The following is a 17,463-nucleotide window of genomic DNA, read 5'->3' on the forward strand; positions in this document are numbered from 1 at the left end:
ACTACCATCTATAAACCTGAATCCAATTAAGTTTCTAGATATAATTACAAATTTAAAGGAAATACACAGGACTCTAACATGTTAATTACACCACAGGTATACAATTAGCAAAATACAGACTTGAAAACTACAGATCAAAACCCTGGAGTTTATAACATTGTAAAGGGGAAAAAAGAATGGACTGGAAACTTTTAATTTTAAAAGATGTAAAGGATATTATCAGCCAACTGCAATGTGTAGGCCCTATGTGGACAGTGATTCAGACAAATAAATAAATTGTTAAAAATTAAAATAAAAATAATGGCATTTATGATTCAACTGAAATGTAAACAGTGACTGTATATTTAATGATATGAAAAAACCATTTATTTTTTAAAGTACAAGAATATTATTGTGGTTATGACTTTTTAAAGTCCTTATCTCTTAGAGATACACACGAAATTACCTATGCATAAAATGATACGTGGGATTTGTTTCAAAATAATTCAGAAAGGTGGAAATGGGAAAGGGTATAGATAAAAAACAAGGCTGACCATGAGCTGATTGATCATTTCTGCATCTGAATAATGGATACATGGGGGTTCATTATACTAGTCTGACTACTTCACAGTTTTCTATAATAAAAGTGTTTTTTAAAAAGGAGAAGTTAATGCAAATTGGCACTATCCGTGAAAATGTTAAATGCTCATATTTTTTAAATTAGAAAGTTCATTTCTAGAAACATATCCCACAAACGTGCTCATGCATAAGTGCAAAGAAACATATACAAAAATATTCATTAGAATAGTGTTTGTAACAACAGAACATCTAATAAAACCTAATGTTACCCTATCATCACCACTAACCTTTAGCTCGTAAGTTTTCATTTATTATAGACAATATATATTTTTTATTTGTTTAATTTCTTTCCTGAATAATTTTTACCAGGTCTAATTCAAGGTGATTATAAAGTACAATTTCCCTCTCATGTGGACCTGTATAACAGTAAGATTTGGGACACATATGAGCTTACTTTCACACTAGCATAATGAGGTCATCTATAGAATCTCTATTGAGAAAAATGCATACATTACCATCCCCGTGACACAATGCATAATCCCACATATCATTTTAGGGGTTTACAAGATGCCTGGGAAATTGAGGCCCACCAAAGGTTAGGTGCTACTCATTTTAAAGCTAATGAAAGCCCTTTTATAATTAAATCACTTTGCTGTACACCTGAAACTAACACAACACTGTAAATCAACTAAACTCCAATGTAAAACAAAAATTAAAAAAAAAAAAATAATAAAACTAATGAAAGCACTTTTAGTGACCCAAAATATATGTCTCTATTGCAGATAGGAGATATATCAAGAAAAGGAGATAAAAGTAATTCACAATATTATGATTTGCCTATTTCATGTTATAGGGAAAGAACAAAACAGATGTTCAGTTTTGTTGTTCTATCTAACATAAAATCTTTCCTAGAGACCTACTGAATTCACTATGGATAAGGGTTAGCTGCAGTCAATTTAACAAATGCAAAACAAACAGAAAGGGGTACTTAATACACACCTAATGTGGAAGCTTTCGGGTCCATCTGATAAAAGTGCTGATAACAGTGAGTAACCTGCTAATTCTATTAAATTTATCGCACTAGGTATACGTTTAAATTTAACACAAAACGTGCAGTTTCTATTAGGAAACGTGTGAAGTCTGTTCTTCAGTTTCTTTAGATCAAAAAAAAAATAAAGTGTAGAATTATATCATTATAATTTAAAGAAAAATATCAAAGTCTTTTTCATATTAGACTTTCAAAAGAAAGAACTCTAGCTTTTTTTTTTTTTAAACAGATTTCTATACCAGAATAGTGCTTTTCTGACTTAGGCAAGAATTCGTTACATAGTACAGCAGCCCTAGCTGGGCAGCTGCAGGAACTCTTCTTTTCTTCCCCACAGAAACCACTAGGGATCTCCCTCCGCTCCTGTTCCTTCCACTCCTCCCCTCCTCTCATCCCTGCAATCCCCGCAGCAACCTGGGAGACAGACCAGCAGCCTCAGGCACTGCAGCGGTGGGAGAGGAGAGGACGTGGTATGCTCAACCCATCACACCATACGACCCACGCAGCCCTTTCTCCGGATTCCCTTCCTTAACTCAGGGGAAGGAGAAAGTTAAGCAATGAAGGAAAATATCCCTGCCGCTTCTCCTTTCTTATCCCAAATGGCTTAACCTATCAAACACATATCATCCCTACCCTAAAATATGCCTCTCACTATCATATGCAAGGAAAGAGAAAACTGGTGGGGTGTTAGAAAGTAAACCATGACCTATCCTCTACTTAATGGTGTCCATCCCTCCCAGATGATGTCTGCAACACATTCCAGTTCTCAACTGCCATCTTGCATGCTGGCTCTGAGGGAGCCATCTCAGACTTCATCTCAGCACATGAAAAAAACACCAGGGATCTCAAACTCAAAAGCCTTGAACCTAAGGAGACAGCATAAACGAGTAAGCAGACTACCGGGTGCAAACACAGAAGGAATCAATGGGATGGAAAGCACATCCCTGCCTAAGAGGGCCTCTCAGTTAACTCTTTTTCAAGAGAAGCTGGAAATCCAAATCTTTATTTGTAGTCTCTTCATTTTTAGTCAACTACTTCAAAAATTTTTGTAAGAATTCTACAGCCAAATAAAAGATGCCTCAGTTGGATGAGCTTCAATAAGGCCCCTCAAACCCACCTGTGAACTTTAATCTAGAATCCCTAGAGGTTTAAGAGAGATCACAGCTTCCCTTACCACTATTCTATGCCTCTTCTCCAGAACCCCCAACTCTCAACCCCAGGCCAAGGTAGCTACCACAGCAGGAGATCCCAGCTTCTGTTCCTGTTTTACTGCCAACTTTACCTGGGTTAGGTTAAAGTTGTACTTCCAACATCCCAAAATATAGAGCTCTTAGTGCCCTTTCTCTTAGAAATACTGTTACACACAGTGGTTAGGTTTGATACTTCTATTCTTCAGTATAGTATAAGTTAAAAAGGGTTTTTGTTGGCTAGTTTGGGAAAGCTACTTATCAAATATAACAATACTCTACGGGAAAACTGTTTTCAGAATTCCAAAATAAATACATGTATAAATAAACTTTTGGAACACTACCATTTGTAAAACGAATGTTTTCTAAATTCTAATAATGACAATGTTGAATTTTAAGACTTGCTCAGTGGTCATAGGGTACTGGACAGCATAATTACATTTAAGGGAGATTACAAAGGCACATTAAAGAATATATTCAAAATTAAGTTTTACAGATCAGTCTATATAATATACTGGTATACAATTTACTTCGTGACATAAAAGGGCCCTACACTGAAGCAACCAAAGCTAAAATGTTAATGTTTTCCTATTCCCTACCACTACCCCTTTATCTCCTCCCCAGTCTTCCCATATGATGCCATGAGAACTATAAGACAGTAAAGAGATTCCAAAAAAAGTAAAAATGTAATTTTTAAAGCAATATGAAACAAAGGCACACTGGTGGGCACAAAAAGGTGTTAAGATTTGCTTCTATACATATGTTAGTGTGCCACATCACTAGGATAAACCAAACAAACATACTCAGAATTTTTACTGGAACAAGAATTTATTTGACTGCTGGAATTTAGACAGAATTTACTTTTTTTTAAAGGCATGGAAGATAGGCAGAAGCATCACTCTCAAACTATGTCAAGAGGTTTGAAATGCCCTATGCTTTATAATTTTAAAAGATGTAGAAAACTTTTCGTGTCTGAAAAAGTTTTAATAAGTATAATGATAATAAAGCAAATTTACACCAAATCCCAAAACAAAAACAGAGAATACAAAATCGGCAAGGGCCGAGAAATGTCAAAATTCACTTATTAAAGTTAAGTGCTAAAGTCTCCAGCTGACTTCTTTCTGGAATATATTTTGTGAGAATCTGTTACAATAAATGCATAAAGCACACAGATACAAGCAACCAACAGTCTGGGGTCTCAATACCAAAATATTTTGAGGTGTTGCTTTTGTTCAAAGTCTCCTACTAATCACGGCTGATCCCTAAGCTCCTCAAATCATTAAACAGTTACTCTTTTGTTTATATGATAAAAACATGGTTTATATAAACAAAATCCATCAGTTGGAATTTTAAAGCCTGACTAATGACTTCTGGAAGAAGTATTCTTTAAAAATGATTTTGCTTATGTATCTTGTTTTTCACTCCCTGTCCCTCCAAAACTTGAAGACTGAATCTTTGTTCATCAGCATCACAAGTTCACTCTTTATTTGGATTATAATCTTCTAAGCAAAAGAAGAACAGGGTAAGTAGAAGACAATGTAGAATAGTAAAATAGGTAACAGTCACATCTGAACTGAATTATCTTTCATAAACTTAAGCCCAACTAGTATGAAATAAATTTAAAAGACAAAATATGTTAGTTTTCTAGGTATATATAGCATCAAGTCTTCATGATTGATCATGAATGACCAATTGTAAACCTGTCAGGGGGAGGCTGAGAGGGAAGTAAGTAGTTGATTTTTATATTTGATAAAAGTATGAAGGTACAGATTTCACACTTGCTACTGAGGCTGACATTTTTCATATTACAGTATTCTTAGAAAAAGCACTGCAAGGAAAGATCAAAATGTTAATATAATGGGTATCTTTAAACGGCACAATAGGGGATGCTTTTTTTCCCCTCCTTTCTACTTTTCTGTTATTTCAAAGTTTTATACAATAGGAGTATATTACTTTTGAAATAGCAAAAAGCCTAATTTAAAAGTCTTTAAGCCAAAGCAATATTAAGAAAGAAAAACGAAGCTGGAGGAATCAGGCTCCGTGACTTCAGGCCACACTTCAAAGCTATAGTCATCAAAACAGTATGGTACTGGCACAAAAACAGAAACAGACCAATGGAACAGGATAGAAAGCCCAGAAACAAACCCATGCACCTATGGTCAATTAATCTATGACAAAGGAGGAAAGAATACACAACGGATAAAAGACAGTCTCTTCAATAAGTGGTGCTGGAAAAACTGGACAGCTACATGTAAAAGAATGAAATTAGAGCATTCTCTAACACCATAAACAAAAATAAACTCAAAATGGATTAAAGACCTAAACGTAAGACTGGATACTATAAAACTCCTAGAAGAAAACATAGGCAGAACACTCTCTGAACATAAACCGTAGCAATATCTTTTTGGATCCGTCTCCTAGAGTAATGGAAATAAAAATAAAAATAAACAAATAGGACCTAATGAAACTTAAAAGCTTTTGCACAGCAAAGGAAACCATAAACAAAATGAAAAGACAACCTACAGAATAGGAGAAAATATTTGCAAACTATGCGACTGACAAGGGATTAATTTCCAAAATACACAAACAGTTCATACAGCTCAATACCAAAAAAGTAAACAACCCAATCAAAAAATGGGCAGAAGATCTAAATAGACACTTCCCCAAAGAAACACACAGATGGCCAACAGGCACATGAAAAGATGCTCAACATGACTAACTATTAGAGAAATGTAAATCAAAACTACAATGAGGTATCACCCCACTCCAGTCAGACTGGTCATCATCAAAAAGTCTACAAATAATAAATGTTGGAGGGTGTGGAGAAAAAGGAACCCTCCTACACTGCTGATAAGAATGTAAATTGGTGCAGCCACTAAGGAGTACAGTATGAACGTTCCTTAGAAAACTAAAAATATCGAGTTACCATATGATCCAACAATCCCACTCCTGGGCATATATCTGGAGAAAAACATAATTCGAAAAGATACGTGCACTCCCATGTTCATAGTGGCACTATTTAAATACAATAGCCAAGACATGGAAGCAACCTAAATGACCAGTGACAGATGAATGGATAAAGAAAGTGTGGTGTATATATACAATGGAATACTGTATATATTCAGCCATAAAAAAGAATGAAATGATGCCATCTGCAGCAACATGGATGGACCTAGAGATTATCATACTAAGTGAAGTAGGCCAGACAAAGACAAATATCATATGATATTTGTTTATATGTGGAATCTAAAAAAACAATACAAATTAACTTACTTACAAAACAGAAATAGACCCACAAAGAAAACAAACTTACAGTTACCAAAGGGGAAAAGGGGGGAAGGCATAAATTAGGAGTTTGGGATTAACATATACACACTATTATATATAAAATAGATAACCGGCAAGGACCTACTGTATAGCACAGGGAACTATACTCAATATTTTGTAATAACCTATAAGGGAAAAGAATCTGAAAAAGAATATATATATATATACACATATGTATAACTGAATCACTGTGTTGTATATCGGAAACTAACACATCGTAAATCAACTGTACCTCAATAAAAAATAATAATATATGTAGCTTACATTTGAAAAAAAAGTCTTTATGTCAGATAATATAGAGTCAATGTGCTACAAGAAAAGCAAGTCCTGAGATCTGTAGTTTTTAATGTATTCTTTAAGTTGATAAAGAAATTTTATGAAGTTAATAGATTCGTTCTTGAGCAAAATAACAACAGCAATGATAATAATAATTTCACCTGTTCCCTTTCGTGCAAGTTCCATATTCCACTGGGGTTTTGTGGTGGGTGTGCCATCAGAACCTGATGAGTGCTGGGGGATTAAAGCAGATCGGGAGCTGGCTGGCCGATATTTAGAGAGTCCTAAAATGCCAAAGAAGAGCGAAAACAGGGATTTATTTCTTTGTTTCCCAAAAGAAGAAAACAGTCTGAAGGTTTTTATAAGTTAACCTTAAAGCCAGAATCAGTTCAACAGTAAAATTCCAATAATAAAAAGAATACTACTTTTTAAAAGTACTGAAGATCCCGCATTTGATTTACTTCTTTGTCATGGTTCCAATATACTTAAGTCTGAGAAAAACACACATTCAAGAAAGACAGTTTACCTGACTCGACTGCTGAACATATAAATTGGAGTCTATATTTTGGAGCAGAACTATGTCATGTTTTTTATTATTTATGTGGAACTTTGCATATAGTAAAGCATGCCTGCTCCCCCCAAAACTTATTAATAAATTCTATTATAATATTTACTCAACAAATAGATCAAAATAATTTAGGGATTACAGAAGATATTTAAAACAGGAACGTTTTAATGGTATAACGTGAACAGCACTGTAGTTATCAGGAGACCCAGGTTCTAATTCCAAATTATCCACAAATTAGATATACAGTCCAGGTAAGACATTTATTTTTTTGTGCCTCAATTTCATTTGTCACATGGAAAAGTTCGAGGATTTGGGTCTAGCACTGAGTTGGCTATTACTTGAGTGTGTCATTTAGGGTAAGTCATTTAATATCTCTCTGCTTAAATTTCCTTATCTGTAAAATTGACAGAATAGATAAATAACTGTTAAGATCTCTTACAATTACAAAAGCCAAAGAATTCACGACCTGTCAGTTTTCAAAGATAATTAGGTGCATATTCTACCTGATGCCAGTTTTCAAATTCTACTAGCTCATCCTAGATTACTAGATAGTAAAAAGTACTTTAGGTCTCACAAATAAAATTAAACAAAAAGCCAAACAAACAAAAAGCAGACCAAGGTAGGTAAGGGAGACTTGCACAAATATAGCATGTTTAAAAAAAAAAAAAAAAACCTTTTTCAAATGTAAAGGTCACAAAAGATAACCACAAGCAGCATGAAGTATAAATAGGATTTTCCAGTGAAAAGAAACAGGAACAGTCCCTCCCCCGTAAAAAAGAAAAATAGTCATATTCATAATAAAAGAAATGCATTATAAACTTGAATTATCATTTTATAGTTAATAAGTATCTTTTAAGTTATTACATTGACAATAAAATAGTACCATGAGATATAAAAATGATAAATAAATATTAATGAATTACACCTATGGATCAATATGGATGAATTTTGGCAGCAAAATGTTGAGTGAAGAAGACCAAGTCATACTGAGTATCATACCATTTTCATATAATTCAAAAACTAAGGGCAAGTAAACATATAGATCATATATATATGTGGTATACTGTAACAAAAAGCAACAGAATGATTAAGAAAAAGAAAAAAAAATTCAAGACAGTATTTATTTACTTGTAATGCAAAGACAGGTGAACAGAATCAGAGAAGAAGCATAAAGTGAAAGGCCACGGCATGGAGTATAATATACATGTTAAGGTGGGTGGCAGGTTCACCGATATTTGTTTTATTACTGTATTTGCAAGTTACATCAAAGCTTTATTCCTGAAAATTTTAAAATGCTGATGACATGAACTAGGTATAATCTCTTCAAAGGGCATTATGGCAATAATATCAAGAGCTATGAAAATCTTCTAAAGGTAAGTATCTTACAATAAAGCTAAAAAATCACCAAAAATATATTTTGGGGAATTTATCCTAAGAGCATAATCTGACAAAAACAAAAGCTTTTGTATGAAGATATTCAGAGAGAATTATTTGCAAAAAATTAAAATCGGAAACAAATGCCTGCCCACAGGGAAATAATAAGGTAAATTCAAGTGTATCAACTCAGTACTGTCTCAGGTAACATTTTCAAAAGAAAAGATTATGATGTTTGAGAGATGCATGCAAAAATCTATGATATGACATAATATTATGTGGAACGGGCAGTCAAGAAGAGAAAGTAGTTGTGTTACAGGCTGCATTTACTGTAGTCAAGAAGTTTTGTATATAATTATGGTTACATTATTTATAAAAAAACAAATCTAGTATTTTATTTTGAGGTTAAGCCTACTACAAAAAACAAAACAAAAAAAAGAAATGAAAGCTATTGGGAGGAATCTGATGAATGGATTTTTGAAAAAACAAATCCAGAAGTAAGCCAAATATTTTAAAAGGACCACAATAAAGTAGAAAATCAAACAAAATACTTTAAAAAACTTTATTCCTTTGCTGATATGTGTTATAATCTGATACAATCTAGTATTTTATACTGGCTTCCTCTAAACTTCATAGTTGTTCCCTTCAAAATAAAGCAACACACCTTAAAATAGTGATATCGTGTGAACTTTCTCCATCAACCCCAGTGAATGCAATATATCTTACCTGGAGTTGACGGCCTTTCAAGCATGTTTAAATGATGGGAAATGAACGCCTGGCTATCATGAACAGTATCCATATCAATCTCCTCCTCATCTTGAGAGCTTGAAAACTAAAACACACACATACAAAACAAAGGAGCAAAAGAGCCATTATATCACTTTATGTTTGGATTTTTGCTCTTAAGAAAGGTAGCAGAAAGGCCACAGGATATACCCCCAAAAAAATCTTAAAAGGAAAAGTAGTCTTTTTCTCAAAAAGTATTAAGAGAAAGAAAAGATTATTTGGTTCAGCCTCCAAAAGAAGCTGACTGGAAATTACAGGAAATATAATAGCAACTAAAATCTGTTCCTATGTTGTGGGAAGAAACAGTGAGCTGTGGTAGATTGTGCACACACAGTTCCTCCTCCAAACAGAGAAGAAGTATGTGATAATATAAGTTTAACAATCGGTTGGAATGTCTTAGATGGACATTTGAGTTCTTTTATGATTCAGTCTGTCCCAACTGTTCCTGCTAAGGAAAAACCATTGCAAGTATTCAAAAAGATTTACAAGAAGGTGAATATCCTACACTGTTAATACAGGTTTAACCTGTATTTCTTACTCTGATTTTGAGTTTGACTTTACTGCTATCCTCATTCTTCTCCAGTATTTGACCAGGTTCTAGTGGGGACCCCAGTGGTGTATCAGCCTTCCTCTTCACTCCCTGCTGATGAGCTGATATATTACATGATGCTTCCTTGGCAAGGTGATCATCTTCCTGTGGCAATATTCAAGATCAAAATTAGATTTCTGAAGACAAGTAGCTCATGTTATAGCTGAAAACTAATACCTATAGCAACCATGCAGATTAGAGCATGCCCAGTGCCTAAAAGTTATCAGCAATGGGCTTAAAATAAATCTCACCTTTTCCTATCTGCTGGTCTTTTTGGGGGGAGAAGGGAGATAGTAAAGTGAACTTTTAAAGCTTTCCCCAAAGCATATATCTTTTGGTGTCATTTTCTTCTCTTATCCTAAAGACTCCAAGTATGAAAATGGATAACTTAACGTACATGGGCAAGAATTATAAACATATTCATTTCCACTGGTTTATAAATATTCAGATATAAAAGAGCTCTTTAATGAGACTCTTTTTTTTTTTTTTTTCTCTTAAAAGATGTGTCTTACTTCTTCATAACCCAAACTCTAGGATACACTTTAAATTTATAACAAATAAGTCTGGTTATATTTCAGAAAATCTAGGTGGATAAGTACTTTTAAATGACTACTATTAACTAGCATAAAGAGAAATTTGAATTTTAAAGTGTCAAAACACCAGTAGGGAATTGCCAGGCAAGTAATCTGGTCTAAATATTGGTGAAAAATGAAGCTTGACGTACTGGGGACATTTTGTCATCAATAAGAAAATCATTTCTGGAAAACTTTCTTTAAATTACAGTAAAATAATTGATATGTACCCTAAAGGTCTTTCTACAAAAAGTTTGGTAATTTCATAATGCACAGTTGGAAATAAAAGCTTTTCTAAAGGCACACATACACATATATGTAAATTAAAAAATATAATGCATACTCTCCTCCCAAAATCAGCAGATTACGCTTTTACCCGACCATTCATTGTTATTTATTTGATTCAATAAGCATTTTCCAGGCACCTTTCATATGTTTAGAATTGTGCTATTATGCAAAGTAGCAAAAAAAAAAAAAAGAAAAGTCAAGGCCCTGTGTTCAAACAGCTTGCCATTACAATATATGGACAAGACAGGTTAATATGTAACAGGTTAAATATTCATTTCAATATTCTACTACTGCAAGTAGAAATTCTACGCTCGAGTACAAGAAAATCATTGTCATCACAAAAAAAGGAGAAAACGGACTAGCAGCACGTCGTCTGTTATGTGCAGCTACGTATCAATAGTTGTCAGCAGCACTTTATAAACTGTAAAGTGCTAAACTAATGTCAGCTAGCAGTTTTCTAAATGACACAAGAAGCTGTTAGTGGCTTTAAAATTCACCAGTTCAAAAGAAACAATTCTCTTCTTCAGAGCTCTATATAATAAAACTACACCTTCTATAACACGTGATTCTTACAGGGTTCTGAAATCCAGCTAGCTGTGTGTGACTACTTGGATTAACCGCAGCTTCTTGGTTGCCTGCTATGGCCTCTGGAATTATGGTTGGATTCAAGACAGCTTTTTTCTCTTTCAGATTAAGGACCAAGCCAAGTTCTGGCAAGGGTAAGCAGGAAGGTCTACTGAGGCCAAAAAGTGTGAAGTACAAGTCCACAGCACCACACCGTAACCGCCAGTCATGTGAAGTACCTAGGAAGTAAATAATAGTAATAATAAAAAGTCAACATACATGTTTACCCATACATTTTAAAAATATTCCAGAACCTGTACAGAGGGAAGGGATTAGAGGGTTATGATACCTAAAGGAGCCACCTATTGACCTAGGCCCCGATGGCAAACCCTCCACTCTAAAGACGCTTCTTATAACACGGGAACCTACAACTGTTACAGAAACAATAAATGTTCAAATGAAATCATGAATCTTAAACTGGAAAAACTTTATTCTTTCATTCTTCCTACAAAATAAAAATTAGACATAGTTATAAATCTAATATTCCCAAAACAGTGTTTTTTCTGGCTCTAAATCCTCCTTTTAGTTCCTCCTCCGTGGTAACTGCTCCACATTCATTCATTCTCCGTTTATCTTGTCTGATTTTCTTCTTTAATAGCTTGTTAGGAAGACGGCACACCAAGAGCCTTCATGAACCCTACCACTGGGAACAAATTCTCCTAACCCTCAAATTTATTACTTTCAGGTTTTAAATACAGTAAGAAACCCTACAACTATTTGAAATAACACAATTCTAAACTTTGACTTTAGAGAAGGAAACTATTTTGCTAAACACCTTCATATTTGTGTTGTTCCAGTTGGTATTTATTTAAAAAAACAAAAAACAAAAATAAGCAAACCCCGGAGATGGCAACAGGTCATAAAACATGTATTGACCAGAAGAAAACTGCATCTGTAGAAATTCAGTTTAAAGTAGAGACACTTTCCAATTTCTCTGATGAGTCTCAGTGTCTTCATCTCCAAAATACGGGTTTTGGTCTCAGATTATACCTTACCCTATAGCAATAAAAGACCAGAGCACAGTGACATCAGAACTCTTCCTCACTTGCCTTCTTTTCCCCAGTGGAACACTCCAGGTAGATACTGCCACCAAATAGAAGTGTCAAGGTGAAATTATCATCTAGGTTTAGATAATTTCTATGGTTTCTAGGCAGAATCTAAAATGACCTAGAGAATTTAAAACATGTGAGAATAAGAAATATTCTTCTGGATAAGAAAAATAAACCATATAAATACTTAACTTTGGCCAAGAAATGTGGTTTCAAACGGGTACCATAATGTTTTAAAAAGGAGAAACAGAAAGGAAAGAAGTTGCTACAGCAAACTTTAGACAGCAGAAATATTAAGCTTTGTGGTTTTCAACAACAAATATTAGAATAAGTAAATACATTGTAATCAAGTACGATTTTGATAAGATTTACTCTGACAGATAGGTAACTATTATATTAACTATGTGCAAAGAACATCCACATGGATTTATAATTTTAATTTACAGAGTTCTTACTATATACTACACACTTGCTAGGCGCTATGCATGCCATTAAACAGCTATCAATCCTATTTGAGACATCTTCAGTTTTGCTACTGTGTGATAAGGTTAACAGATACATAACACTGCTGGAAGCAAGAGAAAGAGGCAGGAGCTCGAGAAGTACGAGTTTTTATATCATAAAAACTACAGAGAAACCAGAAATCGGAAGAACAGTACAGAGTGAAAGTAAGGATTTTATACTGGAAATCCATTTCCTTCTCTGGAATATCCATATTTGGACAATTCAATGGACTGACATTGCCTAGTTTTTTGTAGGCACTCATTATTCTTCTCCTCAAAGAATTTTACATATGTAAATGTTCCACAAAGGATAGGTATCAGATTCCTGGGCCTTTTATTACAAAGGCTGCAGGGGCTCAACCCTCTCAGGAAAGGGAGGGGATCCTGCCAGAGCAGCTAGCCCTGTATCTATCTATCCATGGGTATAGCAAGAAAAGAAGTGAATCTCAGGCACTTTATCAGTAAAGAAACTAGAATGGCTTAGGGTGCATTTACACTGGAATAAAGCTTAACCTTGAAGAGCAGTATTGCCCAATTATGTCCACTGCAAATAATGATCCTGGAATCTTTATAGAATGTAGATGACATTGAAACAAGTCAGGCAACTGAGTATGAACTCCTAAATGTTTCTTTAAAAATTATTTTAATTTTAAAAAGCAAGTAATGTATATTTTGATGAGCTAGGGTGTTGTTTTGTTTTTTGAAAGTCAGCTAAGGATGGTTAGGCAGCACAGCGTATGAAGGCTGCTAAAAGCACTGAACCTCTAGAATATGGTTTTTGTTACTTTTTATTTCTATGTGGGCTTTTTGGTTTTGGATTTGTAAAGGTTTTGGTAGACCTTCAATTTGTATGGAGGAATGAGCATTATTCTTCTGTTCCTGGGGGGAAGTCCTTGATTAAATGTTTTTTTCTCACAAAAAACTGACTTATAAATATTACAATTTAAGGCTGATAAGAGGGAGCTAAAAAAATAAGCAGTACTTCTGTTAAAATTATAAAACAGAAAAAAAAAATGAGAACATCACGTTTCAAAATCATGGAATAAAATCTTAAAACGGTTGTCACTTTATAGTGGAATATAGTCGGAAAAAACACTTCTGCTTACTTACTAGTTAGCTCTGTGATTTTGGGCAATTCAGCTGCCCAGGCCATAAAATGAGAGCAATTGACTTAATCTTTAAGGTCCTCTCAGGTCTAAAATTCCATGATTCCAAATCAACCAATTCTCTGGGAAATAAGCCCTGAAAGAGCTCCTGATTTCTACCCTCAGTGATAGCATTCTGAAGACCCTTCTTTAATCTTCTAGCTACCCCTCCCAACACAATCACTTATATGGCAAGGAATGCTCATATATACGAAAAAACAAGTCATTATTCTTTCCTCTCAGGTAAAAATGCTGTCCATTCTGGTCTCATTAGCAGTTATACTTTGGGACCAGCCCTGCTTACCTGAATCAGAAGAACAATGCTCAGTGTGGATGTTCTCTATTCAAATCACAAAGTATCTAAAGACAAATCCCCCAAATAACAAATCTGATCTTAAAAAAGACCATCACTTCATTTTCTGAAGCAATTGACATTAAAGCTGATCAAGCCAAAAAGCTCCAAAGAAGAAAGCTCACTTTAAAAGCCACCATTTTCAGGACATTTTTCTTTTTTTGGCTGCGCCCTGTGGCTTGCGGGATCTTAGTTCCCCGACCAGGGATCAAACCCGTGCCCCCTGCAGTGGAAGTGCAGAGTCCTAACCACTGGACTGCCAGGGAATTCCCCAGGACATTTTTCAATAAACCCAGCACTCCTTATTGATGACAGAAGCTTAAAAATTTGTACAGCTAGGCCACACAAGTATGACTGCCATATGGTAGTTCTGTCCTATCTTTCTGTCCATCTTACACTAAAGTAAAAAAAACACAGCAAATTTCATATATATTCATGTGTGCGTTTACATAATGCATATGCATAATGCATAATGCATAATTTCTGACAAAAAAATGAATTATGTCTAATAAAAATGTTTTCATTTTCTTCCACCATTCCTATGTCTAAGAGGAAGGGTTTGGGGGAGAGAGAAACAGAGGGGCGGAACTTTGAAATCTGATGTTAATATCAAAATTGTTTATTTTCTTATTCAGAAACCTGGCAAATCCTACCGAACCGAATTTTAAGTAGTCCTTCATTCTACCCCCTAGAGCGCAGCTATAAACTTCCAAACATTAAAAGTTATGATGTAAATAAATAGCCTTCAGTGTTCTGAATAATTACATAAATGTTTTTACGTCATTCTTACAGTGAAGTGCCAAACAATGAAGAGTAGCTTGGGAGTAATGGCTAAAATTTCCTTCATGATGATACAGTATCTCTTCAATGAATGCTTATTATCTTAAGGGGAAAAAAAAGCATTGTTAAGCAGGCAAGGCCAGAGAAAGTAGTTACATTTTAAAATATAATATTTTAGACATTGTGGGTCTTTTGGTCTCTGTTCAATTTCTCAACTCTGATGCTGTAGTGTAAAAGTTGCCATAGACAATACGTAAGCAAATGAGCAGGACTGTGTTCCAATAAAATTTTATTGGTGGACGCTGACATTTTAATTTCATAAAACTTTCAGGTGTCATGAGATACTATTAACATTTTTTCCAATCATTTAAAAATGCAAAAGCCATTCTTAACCTATGGGCTGTACAAAAACAGACGGTGGGTCAGATCTGGCCACAGAGCCACTGTTAGCTGACCTCTGTTCTAGATGACATATATACTTTGAAATCTGTAGAAATGAATTAGTACAAGTACCTAAAAATTTACAACTGAAATTTACTGATGAACATGCTAACATATTGATAACATATTGATGGGACATCATCATGCAGCATTAATTTACTGCGCACAGTTCCAAATACTTATCTGGCTGTCAGTTTACATGTAACTCTGTCAATATCAGTGCCAGTGGAGAATGTATTCTCAAACTGAAAATCTATTAAACATGATTTAAGGTCTACAGTATTACAAAAAATGTAGTCTAGTCCAGTGGCCAATTCTATAGGATGAGACACAGTTACAAATAAATATTGGAATTGCTGTAATAAATTTATTTGCCATGGAAGAATGATGTGTAATTATTTTAAACAAATTACTAAATTATAATTAACATTTTTTATTACTGTGATTACAATTTTGAATTTTGTATTTTATGTTCAGTACTTTGATTTGTGAATTTTATAAAGAATGACTTTACGCCTGTTGCAGTTGTTGTAACTGGGAAATAAACACTATACTGACTTAAAAAAAAATAGCACCAATAAAGATTTCTAATTCTTAGGTTTTTATTTTTTTAATGAATTCTTAAAATTACTGTCATGTTGAGCTATAATCCAGTATTTTACCTAAAAGCTACAAAAGGTAGGATCGCATATATTCTGAATTTTGAAACATTTTTCTTTGGGAAAGGAAAATGATTTCTTTCAGTGTGCAAAAAAATACATACAGCTAACAGAAGTCAGACAGGTCATAATTCCACCTGCTCCTCACTGCCTATAGGATAAAACACAAATTCCTGAGGCCCTTTGCTTTTGGATCCTAATCTATCTTTCCAGGTAACACTCACTATTTTCCAAATACCCTTTCAGAACTCAAAGGTTTTACATATAATTAATTCTCTTACCTAAAATGTCTTTCTCCTATGACAAACTCTTTTCCATTCATTCCTCAAGAGCTGGCTCAAATATCACCACCCCATGAATATTCCAGCATTCCAGGCAGGGCTCATAGTTCTGTTCTTCAGGGGACCAGGGTATTTTGCTCTTCTCTATATTTTAGCAACTACCTGTTTGTATTATAGTTTATCTTTTCCTATGTCTCTCTTTCCATTATACTGAGTTAATGCAAAAGGCATCTTTGTATGCAAAAACATAGCACAATGGCAAACAGGAGGTGCTCAAGAAATAACTGGTGAATAAATTAATGCTTGAAACCTTTAAAAAGAATTGCCCCTGGACAATGTAATATTTTTAACTAAAAATAAAACTATTTAAGATTCTTAAGCAACGAGGGATGAAGACTATATAACGTGAAAGATGTTTCTCTTTAAAAATGTTTTACTTTCTGTGGAGGATTATTACTTTAAAAGCTGTATGGGAACTATAAGGACATTTCTGGGGACAACTGAGGAAACCTGAATATGGGATATATATTGGGGTGCAGTGTGATAATGGTATTGTGTATAAGTAGAAGAATGTCCTTATTCTTAGGAATATACGCTTAGTATTTTGGGAAAAGTATCATGAGGCAACTTATTTTCAAATGATTCAGAAAAAGAGGGTTTGTAACATACACACAGAGAGTGAAAAGAGAGAAAGTAAATATGGTAAAATGTTAACAACTAGTTAACAGAGCTGAAAATATTCAATATATGGTTATTCATTATACCATTTTTTAAATTTTTCTAAGCTTTGAAAATCTTAGAAACAAAATGGTGGAGAGAAAATGTTATATGGGAAAATTAAACCAGTGAATGAGTTAAGATATCTGATATGAGTATGCATGTGTACATACATCTATAGTTGTGTGTGTGTGTGTGTGTATTTTCACAGCAAAAACTGTTAGGAAGATACGTGAGTAGCGCCCAAAACTCAAGGATAAGTGGAGCTACCACACAGCAGGCAGAGTGCAGAGACCTGGCAGTCCTGGCATCTTGAGAGTAGAAGTCTGAGAACCCTCCTTC

General features: G+C 34.3%; 1 protein-coding gene across 5 annotated transcripts in view; it reads right to left on the reverse strand.

Moving 5' to 3' along the window:
* Positions 1-17,463, reverse strand: part of TAF2 (TATA-box binding protein associated factor 2) — an 81,278-nt gene that overhangs the window by 5,459 nt on the left and 58,356 nt on the right. For 4 of the 5 annotated variants that reach the window (XM_068525696.1, XM_068525697.1, XM_068525699.1 and 1 more), the window contains 4 exons: positions 11,144-11,373; positions 9,660-9,815; positions 9,062-9,167; positions 6,555-6,677 (listed from right to left, as the gene is read on the reverse strand). In XM_068525696.1, the coding sequence (XP_068381797.1) occupies positions 6,555-6,677; positions 9,062-9,167; positions 9,660-9,815; positions 11,144-11,373 (615 nt within the window). The remainder of the gene's footprint in view (positions 1-6,554; positions 6,678-9,061; positions 9,168-9,659; positions 9,816-11,143; positions 11,374-17,463) is intronic. The other variant, XM_068525698.1, reaches the window with a different exon arrangement.

The sequence above is a fragment of the Eschrichtius robustus genome, chromosome 17 (assembly GCF_028021215.1).
Source record: "Eschrichtius robustus isolate mEscRob2 chromosome 17, mEscRob2.pri, whole genome shotgun sequence".
Classification (NCBI taxonomy): domain Eukaryota; kingdom Metazoa; phylum Chordata; class Mammalia; order Artiodactyla; family Eschrichtiidae; genus Eschrichtius; species Eschrichtius robustus.